The sequence below is a fragment of the Rhinolophus ferrumequinum genome (assembly GCF_004115265.2).
Source record: "Rhinolophus ferrumequinum isolate MPI-CBG mRhiFer1 chromosome 15 unlocalized genomic scaffold, mRhiFer1_v1.p scaffold_54_arrow_ctg1_1, whole genome shotgun sequence".
In the NCBI taxonomy this organism is placed as follows: domain Eukaryota; kingdom Metazoa; phylum Chordata; class Mammalia; order Chiroptera; family Rhinolophidae; genus Rhinolophus; species Rhinolophus ferrumequinum.
Window position 1 is genome coordinate 17,074,572 of NW_022680357.1, and position 15,406 is coordinate 17,089,977.

Sequence of the window (15,406 nt, forward strand, 5' to 3'; positions counted from 1 at the left end):
GAAGAATGCAGGCAACTTCTAGGAAATGGCCTCAAAGGGATCAAAGGGACATGTCATGCCCTAGTGTTTCTTTCCTCACCTTTGTCCAGCATGTGAACATGATGGCAGGAGACGACATAGTGGAGCCTGGGTCCCTAGGATGGTGAACGCTCTTCGTCTTCTCCCAGGTGACAGTAAAAGAAACATACCTTGTTTTAGTGAGTGTCTTTGATAAACCAGCGGCCCCACAGAATCCTCCCTGGTCCCCCCAAAGGAGAATCATGGTACTACTTGCTGTAAAAAGGGCTGGCTGGGTGACGAGCAGGCATGTCCTGTCTCACTCCCTGAAGAATTCTAAGTAACAGCTATTATGCTGGGTGGAAATTTGAAGGGGCAAATCTGCCTGGCTCTGATATCTCTGAATACCCGGGGATTTCAGAACTTATGAATTCAAAGATAAAAATAATTTTAAACTGGAGCCAAGCACAGACGTATGAGAAAGAACTATATCCGTGTTTTTCTCCCCCTTAAGAATAAAGTGCTGACATTGTCAGAGGGGATGTAACCGTGCGATACTGACAGAGAAGTGCAGAAATAGCAGGCTCACATGTGAAAGTATGTATTAGCGTTCCTGCCAACATATTTGTTTTGACATTTTTATTAACAACTTGAGTGAGGAATTAAATTGTAATCAACATGGAGATGACATGATGCCAATAGAGCGATTCATGCCTGGAATAATAGAAGGACGGAATCGCACAGTGGAACCCCGAGAGGTTTTTGAAGTTAATCATAAACCCCCATTTTACAGCTGAGAACACCGAGGCTCAGGAGGTCAACCCACTTGCCCCAGGTATGCTGAGGATCAAGGGGGAAGCTGCTGGGATTCAAACTTTCTTCTTTTTCTTTTTAAATACATGAAAGCTGTACCATGGTTCTAAATTTAAGCGGACATTCACAGAAAAAATCGAAGCAGTGCACTGATGACAGCAGATACAATTTAATCAGGTCAAACGTAGAAGGACCTACGTGTTCGGTCCAAACGGGCCCTCTGTACAAGCGCAGTGTGGGGCCGATGCGCCTCAATCAGCGGCCCTTGTCAGAAACACTTAGAGCTGTGACTTGGCTGCAGGCTTGAGATACCGGCAGTGGGATGGGGCAGCAAGAAAAAGAGAACGCAGGCGTGGGTGGCACCACAGCCCCGGTTTACAGAAGCGAGGCCTGAGCCCTCGGGCACTTCTCAGTCTCCACCTGCGAGCCCTCATTCAATCCCAGGTGTCACATTTCAGAAGCTACGTAGACAAATGCGTTCGTTCAGCTCTAGGACGGAAGGACGTGAAGGACGGTGGAAGGAAGTTAGGGAACTGAAGCTCTGTAATGAAGGGCCTGCGTCCTGGAGTCAGACGGCGTGGGCTTTGATCCCAGGTCTGTCGATTCGATGACCAGGGGTGTGTTCAGTAAGCCTTAACCTCACTGTCTGTAAATTAGGAATTAGGACAGCACCTCTCTCCCGTTGGAGGTAGACGAGGTGCCCAGGCCCGGTGATTCGCACATCCCTGCACACACCACGGCACCTGATCAATGTGAGTGACTGTTAGGATTAAGGAAACCAAGTGCTGTGGGTTTGACGGTAATAATCTCATAGGTTGCGGTGAATCGTAAATGAGTCCACGCAGGCCAAGTGCTTGAAACAGACTTGGTCGTTATTAATAGTATGGGCAGCACAGGGATTGGCCTAAGGCTTCTGAGCATGTGCCGGGTTTACGTAAGCGAAGGGTCCACAGGGCCTGACAGGTTATCCCCTGAAGAAGGGCCATGGACAGTCAGTTCTGTGTGTGTGTGTGTGTGTGTGGAGGGGGACGCCGGGGGTGATGGTGGCCACTCAGACATCCTAAAGGGGCACTCCCTTGGTGAGCTCCTGGGCACAGTGACTGGGCATTGTCATGGAGCCAGCAGCTTAGCTGTGTTCTAGGCCATGGTAGTTTAGGCCTGTTCTGACGCGCGGTTCTGATCCCCTGGGGTGGTCGCTTAGGCCCGTACTGGGGTTGGTCACTCACGCCAGCTCTGGACAGGGACACTGGCAGCTGTCCTGTAGGTAGTCGCTTAGGGATCATTTGAGTGGAGTTGCTCCCGGACGAGTGCTCCCGGCCCTCTGTTTCCTCCTCCTCGTGCCACTGTGTGAAGAAGTCCGCCGCGTCCTGGATCTTAGGGACCCTGGGACCCTGCACAGCTCCCCGGGAAGCAGTCCGCCGCTAGGGGGCAGCCGCTAAGAGAGGAACCCGCCCCGCGCGGAGTCCGCTTCTTGGGGTCTCGCTCTCCCGCCAGGTACAGGGAAAGGAGGAGTAACCGTAGGTTGGGGGTACACCCTTCATAGGTGTGAGACAGAGCGGGCGCCCGGGAGTGAGTCAGCGCGGGAAGAGGGGGGGCGGGCAAGGAGCTGCAATAGTCCCGGAATCTCACTCACGCTCGGCTCCTTTACCCATCCCGTATGGAGCGTGTGTCCCTGTCCCGCGCGATTCCAGGCTCTGTGTGTGTTTGCTGAGATCAGAGGACGAGGGGAGAGCCCCTGTCGGTGTTTCTATGCGCGGATTGGGAGATTTCTCCCTCCCCACCCCAGGTGGGTGTGGGGGTGTGTCTCGTTAGGGTACGTGTGTACCTGTGTGTGTGCGTGCGTGCTGTCAGCGCGGTGGGACTGTCTCAGTGCAGGGTGCGTGTGTCTGCGGGGTTTACGTATTGGGCTGGAGTCTGGATGTTGGCGCAGGCTGCACCGGGTTCCCACCCCTGGGTGCCAGGATGCCAGTGGTGGGGGGTCCAGCCCTGAAGGAGTGAATGCCTCCACACGCTCCCTTCCCCTCCCCGCCCCAAGCTGGTCAGGGCTCCCTAGGGCGTGGCCTGCGTGGGAAGGGCCTGGGGTGTGTGTCCTCGGAGGGATAAGGGGGGGCAGGCCAGGTCCCCGGGCGGGGCGCGAGCTTGGGGGACCCGCGCGGCTGACGTCAGGCGACTCCTTAAATAGAGCCGGCAGCGCTCTCGGCTCGGCATTTCGCTAGGAGCCGGAACGCGGCCCGCGCCAGCGCCACCGTCCGGCCGGCCCGCCGCCAGCCCGCACAGCCTCGCCACCGCCGAGGACCCGGGATGGGGCTCCGGGCGCTGGACGCCGAGGAGCCCAGGGGCGCCCGGAGCCGCCCCGCCGCGCAGAGCCCGGTGGCCTAGGACGCGGCGATGTTGGAGGCGCCGCCGCCTGCTCCCCAGGGACCCGCCGCCGCCCCCGGGATCCCCGGGCATGGTGCGCGCCCCGGCCGGCAGCGCCTGGAGAAGACGAGGCCCCTCACGCCCGACCTGCGTGGCCCGGGCAGAGCCGTGCGCGCCCCCTAGGCGGCCGCAGGGCCTGAGCCGCTCGGCCGCCGGCGCCCGCTCGGAAACCATGCCCCCGGGCGCGGGTCCATGGAGCCATGGCCTATAGGGTCCTGGGCCGCGCGGGGCCGCCTCAGCCGCGGAGGGCGCGCAGGTTCTTCTTTGCCTTCACGCTCTCGCTCTCCTGCACTTACCTGTGTTACAGCCTCCTGTGCTGCTGCGACGACTTCGGCCGGAGTCGCCTGCTCAGCGCGCCCCGCTGCCTCCACGGCCCCGGCGCGGGCGGCCAGAAACTTCTCCAGAAGTCCCGCCCCTGCGATCCCCCGGGGCCGACACCCAGCGCGCCCCCCGCCGCCGCGCCCGCCCCCCGCCTCTCGGCTGCCAACCACTCGGGCTCGCAGAAGCTGGGGACCAAGCGGCTGCCCCAGGCCCTCATCGTGGGAGTGAAGAAGGGGGGCACGCGGGCCGTGCTGGAGTTTATCCGCGTGCACCCGGACGTGCGGGCTTTGGGCACCGAGCCCCACTTCTTCGACAGGAACTACGGGCGCGGACTGGACTGGTACAGGTAAGCGGGGAGCACTCTGCGCGCGGTGTCCAGTCGCCTCCATCCTGAGAGCGGTCTCCTGCGGTTTCTCTTCCCCTTTACCCGGCTCGTTGTGTGGGTTCAGGCTGACACGTGTGTGTGTTGGGGGGACACACTAGCAGAAGGATTTACCCAGAACTTCCCATGATTGTGTCGCCGAGCACGCAATTTCTTGAACTGCAAAGGGCCATTGTCACTGGAGTAGCCCGAAGGAAAGTCGACCTGAGGGTCAGCGGGAGGCCTGGCAGGTGCCCAGGGAAGGGGCAGGGCACGTGCTGCCTGCTGGCAGCACCCCCTACCCCCGACCCCCGCAGGTCTTTCCTGGCATCTGAAGGACCCTGAGAAGGATGGAAAGTCGGAACAGGGCCCCCTTGCGACAGGCGCCAAGGCTCTGCGCTTGATGAGAGGGCATCCCCCGAGGTGTGGCAGTGAGGAAGTCCCTGTCTCCAGGCTCCTTCCCAGCTTCCGGGGTTTGCTGCTGTGTCTGGGAGGAGACCCACGTCCCTCCGACCCTGAGTCAGTGGTCATAGTGGAGTGACGAGGAAGCCTGGGTTTGAGCCTTGGCTCTGTCACTTAGCTTGAGCAAATCCTAAAACTCTTTGATCTGCAGTTTTCTCACCCATCACGGTGGGCAGGGAAACAGTGTCGGCGCTGCCCGCCTCCCAGGGCTTTTCCTAAGTGCTTTGACCGTGCAGCACCGCTAGCGGCTTCCAAACCAGCCAGTGGGGTGTGGAAGGTGGAGTACCGGTGGGCACTCGGCGAAAGCTGGCAGGGTCATAGGGGCCACCGGTGTTACGGAGACTGTCCACTCCCCCACTGCACTGCTGGGAATGAGAGTGCCCCAGGCTGGTGGTGTCTGGGTATAGCCTGAAGCTTCTGGAAGGTGCAGCCTCCACTGTTCAATATGTATTTATCTCCCAAGCCCTGTATGGCGCTGAGGGGTAGGACTGGCCCACGTGTGGGCTGATTGGGGCATCCTGGGTGGGGGTGGGTGGAGAGGGGATATATGGCTCCGCTTAACACATGGCTCACAGAATTCTCAGCATTCACCTGACCCCTTGAAGACTTTCTGGAAATGTCTGCATAATAATGGAACTGGGCGGGGGGGGGAGTAACATGGCAGCTGATACAGTAGCTGAGGCTAATTTTAAACATTTTTGTAAAATTACACCCTTTAGGAAGTAGAAAGTCCTAAGCATATTGGGTGAATGGCTTCGTTAGAAGGACTCCATTGGACTCATAACGGGGGCCCTGGATTTTCCGGGGGGGGGCACAGGCTGACTTGTTACCTTTGCCAGTTAGCCCTGGCCTGCAGTGCTCATGGTTGTGGGGACCAGAGGTGGGACAAGCCCTGGAAGTGTAGTCCCAGCGTCAGTATGCTGGCTCCGTGGAAGAGGGTGGCACAGAATGGCAGGTCTGGTGCTTTCCAAGCTGCGGGCCAAAGGCTTCCCGCCTGGGTGTAGGAGGGGTGCAGGGACAGAGTCGGAGCCAGACCCCAGGGCAGGGGAGGCCAACACACTGCATGGCAGACCTGCCTGGGGCCGGCACACCCTAAAGCACAGCAGGGGTTCCTCAAGGGAGAATCTGGAGAGCATACGAAAACCCCTTGCCAACGTGAAGTCCCTTTTAAGTGCAAAATAGCACAATTGTAAGCGTCTGGCTGTTAGATGTGGTGACCTCCACTGAACACCTATGGCTGGCTGCATTCCCCGCTCCTCCAGCGAAAACCATCCCTCAGGCTTCCTGCCCTCAGCCCCTGTCATTCAGGGATGGCTGCTTTTTATTTTTAATCTTGGCATGTGTGATTTTAAGCCAGCTTAGCTGTGAACCTTCGAGATGGGAGCCGTGCCTTCTTTTTTTTTTTTTTTATAGCACATTTGGATTCTGCTAAAATTCTCAGCTGAGTCCTGGTAGGTTTTATTTAACATCAAGCACACTGACAGCTCCACTTTTCTCTCTCTCTCCCCCACTTCCCAGGGTCTGACCGAGCTTCCCTTTCCCCCTTTATGTTTCTAAAAGAACAATTACCCAGAGGTCTGGTTGTGGATTGCCATTTCTGCATAAGGAATTACTGCCCTAGTTGGAGGCTGTTGCCATAATTTCTGGAACATTTCTCTGTGTGTGTTTCATCCTTTATTACCCCTCAAGTAAATAGGCATTAATTGCAGAAATGATGGGGATTTCTGGGACCCTTTGAAACTCAGATTCTGATTTTATTCCTGAATTCCATGAGTTGCATGGCAGGTCATATGATACTCGTCTCTCTGCCTGCTGCCCTTAGTATTTTACAGATGTGAAAACTACAATCCCCAAGAGAGAGCATCTGGAGTGGGGTCACAAAGCAAGTTGATGAAATTTAGGGCCAGTCGTCACTGGCCTACACTCTCACACAAAGATAGACGCGCACGCGCACACATACTCGCACTTGCGCACACACACACTCACACTCACAGACACACGCACATTCACACACACACACTCACACTCATGCACATTCACACGCACACACACTCACGCACACACGCACACACACACTCACACTGAAGCTTCCCTCACCTGTGCATGTCACCTGGCCCCTCCTCCCAGTGTCCTCCCCATGGCAGCAGCTGGGCCTGGAGGGTGGGGTCGGCTAGCTGCCCAGCCAGGCAGACAAGGGGAGACCATGGGGACAGGGACAGGTGACCTGGTGGCCTGCGCTCAGAGGCGGATGGTCCCCTGGGTGCTGTGTGGGGAGGAGCAGAGTCATGCCCTGAGGCTGCTGGGCACACGGGGGCCCCTGGAGTCCGTCTCAGCAGGTTGTTTGAGGACACACGGAGCACGGCACGTGGGGTGCCCTTGAGGTCCTCGGGTCGGCCAAGATGAGACACCAGTGTTACTTCTGCGGCCGCTGTTACTGCTGCCATTTCACCACCAGCACCACTGCCAGCGCCAGCAGCATGGTACCGAACCCACGGCTTCCTGGCCCTGCTGTTGTCACCAGTGGGGCTGAGCGACTAGTTAGCTGCTGGAAAGAAAGTTCCATGAGAGACAAGGAAGGGTCCTGGCCCTGAATTCTCCTTTCAGCTTGATTCTATTTTCCCCTCCCTCCCTCTTCCTCCTTCCTCTCTGCTCCCCTGCTTCCTCCTCTCTTTCTGTCTCCCTCCTCCTTCCCTTTCCCTCCTCCCTCCTTTTCCCTCCCTCTCTCACCCCTCCTTCCTTGCCCTCCCTCCCCATTGATAAACAGTCACAATAGACAAGGGAGGTAGACATTTCTGGCTGTCAGTTTGCTCACCTGGGGACGGTGTCTGACCTGCTTCCCAGTCCTGTGAAAAGCCTGGCAGACCGTGTATGTGATGGTTCCCCTCGTTCACGGGGGTACTTAGGGTGCTGACCGTCACCGGCCCTGGGCGTGAGGCAGAATTCTCAGGTCCTCGTCTGCCGTGAAGAGGGATAAGCTGGGCCTTGTCTGGTACTTTTTAGAGCCTCAGGGGAAGCTGAGTTTGGTGTAGTGTGTTGTCCGCTTTGCTAGTTTTCAGCAATGGGCCGGGGGTAGGGGGGTGGGCTGGGGGGAGCAGTGTGAACAGAAAGTGGATTTTCTCTAAATGCACAGAAGTGCCGGCCAGAGTAGGTTGACACGGCCCCGGTGTTGGCATTTTGATAGATGAGCCCACACTGTAAATTTTCGACTCCACTTCACAACTCTAGTTATTTATTTGTTCAGCATGGATGGTGGTCTTGGGGGTAGCGTAAGACAAAGGAGACACAGGATTTGCCCGGGGCAGGGGTGGGGGGGCAGCAACCGTCTAATAAGAAAGGGATGAGAAAACACAGAATAAGATCTGTCGCCTTATCCAGCTCATTTCAATCAAGGAATCAATCTAGGAGAAACTTCAGAAAGAAGCAAAACCAAAAGCCGAGACGACGGACGCAGTGAATGCGGAAGGCTTTAACTATCTGTAACAAAGTGACGAGCACACGGCACGGACGCAGGCTTGTGGCGTGTGCACCGATGTGTGTGCATGGCACCTCGCACGCGTGCACTCCCGCACACAATCACGGTGTCTGTGCCGACGCGTCCTCATCAGGAGCTTCCCAGCCTCGGGCCAGGAGGTGTCACACATGCTGATTCAGGGAAACACGGAGTCCATAAATCCCACACTCGCCTGGTAGCTCTGTCTGCCGGCAGCTCTGTGCAGATAGAACAGTTCCTCCCGCCCCGTGTGCCGTCTGTCAGGACCGAGGGGCTCTCAGGGCGGGTGAGCAGAGCTGCCATGGCTCAAGGAGGTGTTTTCGCAGAGCTGGCGTCGCTCCCCGGAGCGTAGAAGGACAGTGGAAGAGCTTGCAAGGGAAAATTTAAAAAACAAAACAAAAAACGAGTTTTCCCAAAAGCCGTTGGTTAAGGCTGTTTTGTATATTAAAATGTGAAAACATCACTTACCATGGGTTCTGAGAAGCATATTTTCCCCCGTATCCTAGCATCTCTGAGATGTGGGTATATCTGAGGATGGATGGGGTATCAGCTCCAGTGACGTGTGATGTTTCCGTGTTGGATAGAAGCGCTGTCCCCCAGAGGTGGCCTCTGCCCTGGGGACCCACCGTACCAGTGGCTGGTGCCTGCGCGGCGGGAGCCCCCGGGCCCTGCTTGTCTCTGCAGCCAGCAGGGTCTCTTCTGACCATTTTCAGTTTTCGTCTCCCGGGAAGCAGCAGTCTTGAAATGAGGGACCGTGCAGGCGACACCCCCCTCCTCCCCAGCTGATAGCAAGATGCTGTGATGGGTGTTCCTTAGGGACCGCCCACATGTTGGGGGCGGAGTCAGTGCCCAACAGGTGCTGTTATTCCCCAGAATGCTAGTGGGGGGAGCATCCTCGAACCTGGGTGCAGGGCTATAGACTCACTTCCTTCCCTTTGGTTAGACCCGAGAAGCTTTCTGGGATGGCCTGGATGGCCGAGTGACAGAGTGGGTGGGGAGGGGACCGGAGCACACGGCTCCCTGGTGATGGGTCCCCTGGAGGACGTGGAGGGGAGGCCGTCGGTGCCGCAGGGACTCCGTGGTACAGGCAGCAGGTAGGTACGCACTCAGGCTGTGGGTCAGGCAGCCACCTGACCCTGTGGCACTCACTCCACAGCACACCCTGGGTGGGTTAAGCCATTATTTGTCACACGCCCACCACTGCCAGGCTCAGTGCCAGGCAGCTGCAGGCCGGGTCTGCTGCCACTTTGTTCTCCTAATGGGCCGCCCTGATGGGCCGATGTGCTTTGTAGTCCGTGAGCAGCCTGACGAGGTGGGTAAAAGCCACAGCGAGTGGAAATAACTTAGCATTTCAGAGGTAATTGCTGCCTGTCGAGCGGCACAGCTGGGCAGTTGGTCCAGAGCCGTCCTCCCAGAGGCCGTCTCCGCAGGGTAATGGCATAGGGACAATTACTGAGCGTGTTCTTCCAAGGAGCAGGGGCCGGAGGTGCTGCTTGGGTTAACTGGGGCTCGAGCCTTACATAGATTTCCTGGGCACGAGCCCGTCTGGACTCTCCCCCCAGGCTTTGGAATCAGAGGCCCTCACTGTGGTCCCATCTCCGTGCCCGCGGCCACCAGCTCCCATGAGTAAGAAAATTAGGGGGTCTGCTCAGGGTGGAGGCCCGAGGACCTCTCCCTGCATCTCCTGAGGGGCGGCGTCACTCTCACTTTCTCTGAAGGTAGCATTTTCCAGGCGCATGCAGAAGGTGTCTAAAAATCTCAGATGCGAAGTCCTTTTTCTCCCACTCTGCGACATGGCGTGAGACAGGGCGTCACTCGGCTTTCTCGGACGGTCTAATGTCACTGAAAAAAGAGGGGAAGACAGTGTCGTTTCTTCGTATGTACCTTGCTAGCTGCGTGAAAGGTACTCCACTTGGGGCGGGGGGAGGTGTCCCTGGGACTTCCCATTTATTGTGAACAGAGGCAACTTAGAGGGAGCCCGTGACAGGGGTCGCCCACGCTTGCCTTTGGTTGGGCAGATAGTCGTCAGCACTGGGGAGGAGAGGGTTTCATGTTAGCTCAGGCCCCCCACTCCCCCGGCCTCGGTGCTCCCTCTGGGTACGGGAGTCCCAGATCTGCCCTGAGGCTGGTGGCGAGATTGGCAGGCATTGAGGCAGAGTCTCCTGGGAGCACTTGTGGGGGTGGGGGCGGGAGAGAAGCCACGAGTCAGGAGTCCTGGGCGGGCTTAAACGGAGCTAAGGGGAGGTGATTTCCAGCCCAGTAATTAAAAGCTCGGGCTCCCGCATCTGAATGAACGAGTTGGGATCTCAGTTTCACCGCCTGCCAGGTATGTGTCCACCAACCAGTGGCTTCTCTGCGCCTCAGTTCCAGCTGCACCCTGGGACGGACCTAGCTGCCTACCGTGGGGGTGGGGGGTTTGCTGTGAGGAGTAAATGAGTCATAACGTGTGAAAGTGCTCAGAAAATTTCTGGCACGTGGAAGGGGTCCCGTGAGTGTTAGTTAGCGTTGCCTGTCTTTGCTTCTTTCGTCTTGCCTTTACTGAGCCGAGTGCTGAGGACCTGGAGACGACGAGGGCACAGGTCCCGCCTGTGGGCTGTTCACTGTTTGACGGGGTCGTTCGATGTTCGTGGAAATTTTCACAGAAGTCAGATGGTGGTAGGGACCATAATAGAGCTACAAGCAGAGCTGTAGTAGCATGAAGAGTGGACGAAATCCGATGGAGGGAATTTGGGACGGCTTCCTGGAGGATTTGGCACATTATTTGTGTTTCACTGGGCACCTAAAACTTCTCCAGGGGATGGATGCAAGGGGTTGCCCCATAGGGAGGCTGGTTCTCAGTCTGCCTATCCCACGACTTCACCTCTGCTTCCACTCATACAAAAATAAAGCTGTTTCCAGTCACGTTAGTTCTGTACACATTTACTGATGACCTACTGTGTGGCAGGCATTGTGCCAAGGCCTGGAAACATGAAGATGAGAAAGAAGATCTCTCCTCTCATGAGCTGAAGGGGCGGACAAGTCCCATAGCAAGACTTGCAGAGAGACAGAACGCCCCCAGCATTGTGGGGTTACGGGGGAGGGGCCCCGACCCAGGGTGTGTCAGAGAGGCATTGGGGAGCTGGTGCCTAAGCTTTAGGGTTTTGCACTTGCTGTACCCTAGACTGGTTGCTTCTCGTCATGCAGGTTCCAGCTTAGATGTCACCTCCTAGAGACGCCTTCCTGAGCGACCTGTGTGTGCTGGCTTACTATCTCCGTCCCCATCTCCATCCTGCTTCATTTAATTCATCCTCTTATTGCAATCTGCAATTATCTCATTCCGTTTTCTTTTTACCGACTGTCTCCCCCACAAGACTGAAAACTCTCTGAGAGCCAGGATCTTGTCTGTGTTGTTCATGCCTCGATCCCCAGAGCCCAAACAGTGCCTGGCACACAGTAGGTGCTCAGTGAGTGCACATACACCGTTCTGAGGGAGGACGAGGAATCGGTGAGTCTGTCCCAAGGCCACAAACTGGCACCAGCCCTTTGTCAGGCTTTTCACATGCGGGTCTCGGGTGACGGGGTAAGAGAATACGGGATACAGACGCTGGTGACTCAGTCCTCACGCCCACAGAGATTTATTGAGCACCTACTCTGTGCCAGGCACTGGGGAGAGAGCAGTGAAGAAAACAGACACAAATCCTGCCCCACGGTGCTTCCTTTGTGGTCAGTAAATGGATAAGGACATCATATCTATGTCAGTTGGCAACAAGCAAGCGCCATGGAGGAAATACAGGGAGAGGTGGGTGGGGAGGGTGCTGGTTTAGGTGGGGTGGGTAGGGAAGGTGGAGGAGGTGAGGGGGCAAAGCATGCTGTGATCTGGGCAAAGAACCTTCTAGGCAGAGGGAGCAACAAGTGCAGAGGCTCTGAAAACAGCAGGATAGCTGGTCTGATTGAGGAAACTCTGGGGACCAACATGGCTGGCGTGGCATGAGCACAGAGGAGCAACGGGAAATAAATTCAGAGATGTGGCCGGGCCCGGTGACACAGAGCCCTGTCAGCCACTGCAAGCAGTCGGGCTTCTCCTTGAGTGTGTGGGAGGCAGGGGATGGCTCGAAGCTCAGGAAGGACCCAGAGGTGCTCTCGGGCTGCTAGGTGGGGGTGGACGTGGGGAGACTGGCCAGGCGGCTTCGCAGTGGTTGTGGTGGAGGGGTGCGAGGTGGGCAGTTGCTGGTCCCTTCTGAAGGGACATTTGCAGGACTGCTGATGGATTGCAGGGGACAAAGGTGGTGGTGACAATGACATCTGTCACGGCTTGCTGTCTCTCAGGCCCTGACAGGTGACAGGCTGGGGTCTGAATCTAATAGACTCCCCAGGACAGTGACTGGCCAAGCGTCTATCTGAAGGTGACCTTGAACTAACCAAAGTTAGAAATCACGTTCTGTGTTAATGCAAGGCTTTAGGTCCACCCCCAAATGGATGGCAGATGGCAGTCCCTCTTGCTAGGCGTCTTTGAGGCCTTTGATAAATGCAGGTCCTTCGAAGGTTGAATTAGCTTTGTTCCAAACCAGGAAAGGCGTGGTCCCTGGTTTCTCCTTCCTGTCCGGCCTCATCAACCTGATGGCCACGGTGCCTGCTTTCATGGCATTGCTAGATTTAGGGGGCGTCTTGTGGGGTTTCCTTCCAACGGAATTGGGCACCATAATGGCTCCTGCAAGGTCATCGGGACCTGCGCTCCCGGGTTCCCCCAAAGCCGCCAGCCAGCCTGTGGGAAGTGTTCTCTGCTCTGGCAGCCTCTTTGCAGTGTGTCTCTGCCTTGATGGTTTTAGTGAAGATGCGAAATCACCTCGCAGCTTTCGTTTTTTGCTCGAGCAAGATGGCTGAAAGCGGTCGCCTTTCTCAGGCTCCCTCCCCATTTTCAGAAGGGCTTGGTTACATGATCTCCGTTCATGGCGACTTCGGGCTGAAACAATGTGGGATCTGAATTATTTATTCCCTGAAAAATGAGTAAAGTCTTTGCAGAGCTCTGTGGTGACCACATTTCTACTTTCAGCCCCTTCCTCAGAGTTTCTCCAGTGCAAACGTCTGCATTAACCAGGCATTCATGAGCAACGAGTCCAATCTCTACCTGTCAGTCATTCTCGGGGAGGGAGAGAACCTGACTTCACTCCATTGTTCTTTCCTGCCACGGATGAAGAGGAGGAAATAGGCATAAATGACGCCGGGAGGTACTTCTGTCAAAGCCGTTTTTATAGGCACTCAAATTTGGACATGATTCAGATGACAGCTGTGCCAGGGAGGTCGTCTCTACAGCGTGAGGCTCGAGGGCCTCAGAGCTGACGCCCAGGGCGGAGTGTAGGAGTTTGGAGGGCTCTGAGCTTCCCCGAACATGGCATGTGAGCTGGGGGCAGTGCCCCAGCTGCCGGGAGCGGCTCGCCTGCGGAGAAGCAGTTTGGAGAGTGATGGCATCGCAAACTCGGCACCCTCAGGGGCTCTGTGGGCACACACACGAGTGAGTGTCGGTGGCTGTGGGACAGGAAGTCGAGGGGGGACTTGTCCTGTTGAGAGGGGACAATCACTAGTCAATCCCAACAGAGTTTTTGCCACCCCTGTATTGATCGCCAGGCCTTCTAGGTTTTTCTTTTTTAGAAAAAAGTTTGAAAGATGGCATTTCCAAAAGTGTGAGCTGTCAGTTATGTCTTACTGATTTGCGACTTTTCTGGAGCACTTGTGGCTCTAACAGGGCATGCGTGTGGGTGGGAGGGCGCCTGGCAGCTGTCCTTTCGCGACGGAGAGAGTCTGGGCCTCAGACACAGGCGACACCATTTCGGGTCCTCCTTCTGGCACTTGCCAACTGTGGGGTGAGCCGCCTCCCCTGCCTGAGCTTGTGTTTCTCCTGCAGCACATGAGGCTCCAGGTCGTTGTAGCGATTCAGTGTCATAAGCGTGTTAGACCTTATTAGTGTTGTGGGTCCCCCTTCCGGGCGGTGCCTGGGGCAGCTGTGACCATCGCTAAGCTGTGGGCATGCCTGGGGGACGAAGGGGTGTGCGACGACCTTTGTCGAGGTGAGGAAAGCTGGGGTTTTGTTAGTTAGGCCAACGCGGAGGTGAAGAGCCTGGAGTGAGGATGACCCATGGCTGGCGAAGCCCTTTTGGTTGTAGCACTGCCCCCCCTTTGGTTGTAGAACTGGCCCCCCTTTGGTTGTAGAACTGCCCCCCCCCCGGGAGGAAGCCAGCAGTCCCCACCCACTGTCCCTCATTGTCACTCACGCGCGTGCCCAGGAGTTCCTGCAGATGTGGAGTTTGTGGTGCCATCACTGCTCCAAACTGCTTCTCCATGGGCGAGAAGCAGCCACCCCTCAGAACGGAGCGTGTCAGAGGTGACACAGTCCCTTTAAAGCCAAGCCTGGCCTCGCCGTGAAGGGAGGCCCTGGTCAGGTGCGTGGTCAGGACTGAGAGGCTGGCCGCAGGGCCCGGGGTGGAGGAGCTGGGCCATCGTGAGCTCTTCTCGTCCCTGGGGCCGTCTGTCTAAGCCTCCCAGTCGTGGCGTCATCGGACGCGTTCTTCCCCGTCCTTCGGTCGTTTGGGTCGTTTGGGTGCCAACTTCGCGATTTCGTTTTGGCTGTATCTGCCGATACTTTTATTTACTTTCCATGGTATGAAAGCCCACTCTGTAACTTTTGCGTTAACTTATTTATTTAAACATGAAACTTTGTATCGCTGTCCTAAAGGAGAATCGTCACTTGGGGTGGGGAAGACAGGAAGTAGCCGGAAAAACCAAACAGCGCCATGAAATTCCCACTTGATACTGTTGCCCGGTCCACCTGAGGCAGCCTCTTCTTTCCTGTTAGAGAGAGAAAGAACCAAAACTGTTACAACGGTGTGAACAGCATTTTAGCACCTAAGACGTTCTCCTTCGCGATGTGTTCAGAAGATTTGAGTAGAATGAAAAAGGAAAGGATTATCTTCTAATGACGGGGTTAGGTGGCATTTAAAGTCATGTCCTCTTACCACCTGAATGGGGTTTTTTTAACCACTCATGGTTCACACCCCACTTCTGAACGTGTTGACCTACCCACCTAGATGCCTCTTGCTTTGATGTCACTGTTATTTTATTACACTCGGGTGTCATGGTCCGCCAACAGGGAGGCACTGGCTGACATTACAAAGTCTGGGTGATTTACAAAGCTCTGATTCCAATTTAAATTGCAAATCGGTGGGGCATCATGGGAAAAGCGAACGCAGCCGTGAAGAACTGGAGGAACAGACCTAGCCATGCGATGCAGTATTTTTAGATCTTTTTCCCGGCTCAGTTTTGTATAATTTTGTCTGGATTCTGGGCTTGATAAGTTGCAATATTTGCTCTTTACTATATCACTGGAGGGCTAACCCAAAGTTTCTGTACAATTCCAATTCGAATAACCTCGGTAAAACCTTTATTGTTCCTGTAAAAAACCGTGACTTGGGTGAATCTCAGAGGCATTGTGCTGAGTGAAAGAGAGGTTACGTACTGTGATTCCATTTATATGACACTTTCAAAGAGACGGCACTGAAATGATGGAGAGCTGT

General features: G+C 55.9%; 1 protein-coding gene and 1 long non-coding RNA gene across 2 annotated transcripts in view; one reads left to right on the forward strand and one right to left on the reverse strand.

Moving 5' to 3' along the window:
- The first annotated feature begins 3,243 nt into the window (after positions 1–3,243).
- The window catches only part of HS3ST2 (heparan sulfate-glucosamine 3-sulfotransferase 2), a 54,728-nt gene continuing 42,565 nt past the window's right edge, over positions 3,244–15,406 (forward strand). Inside the window, exon 1 of the mRNA XM_033102052.1 lies at positions 3,244–3,895. Coding sequence (XP_032957943.1) covers positions 3,429–3,895 — 467 coding nt within the window. The 5' untranslated portion in view covers positions 3,244–3,428. The remainder of the gene's footprint in view (positions 3,896–15,406) is intronic.
- Positions 8,185–8,628, reverse strand: LOC117019841 (uncharacterized). The gene is made up of 2 exons (XR_004422574.1): positions 8,331–8,628; positions 8,185–8,230 (listed from the first exon to the last, which is right to left on the reverse strand). It is a non-coding gene; the product is annotated as an uncharacterized LOC117019841 (long non-coding RNA).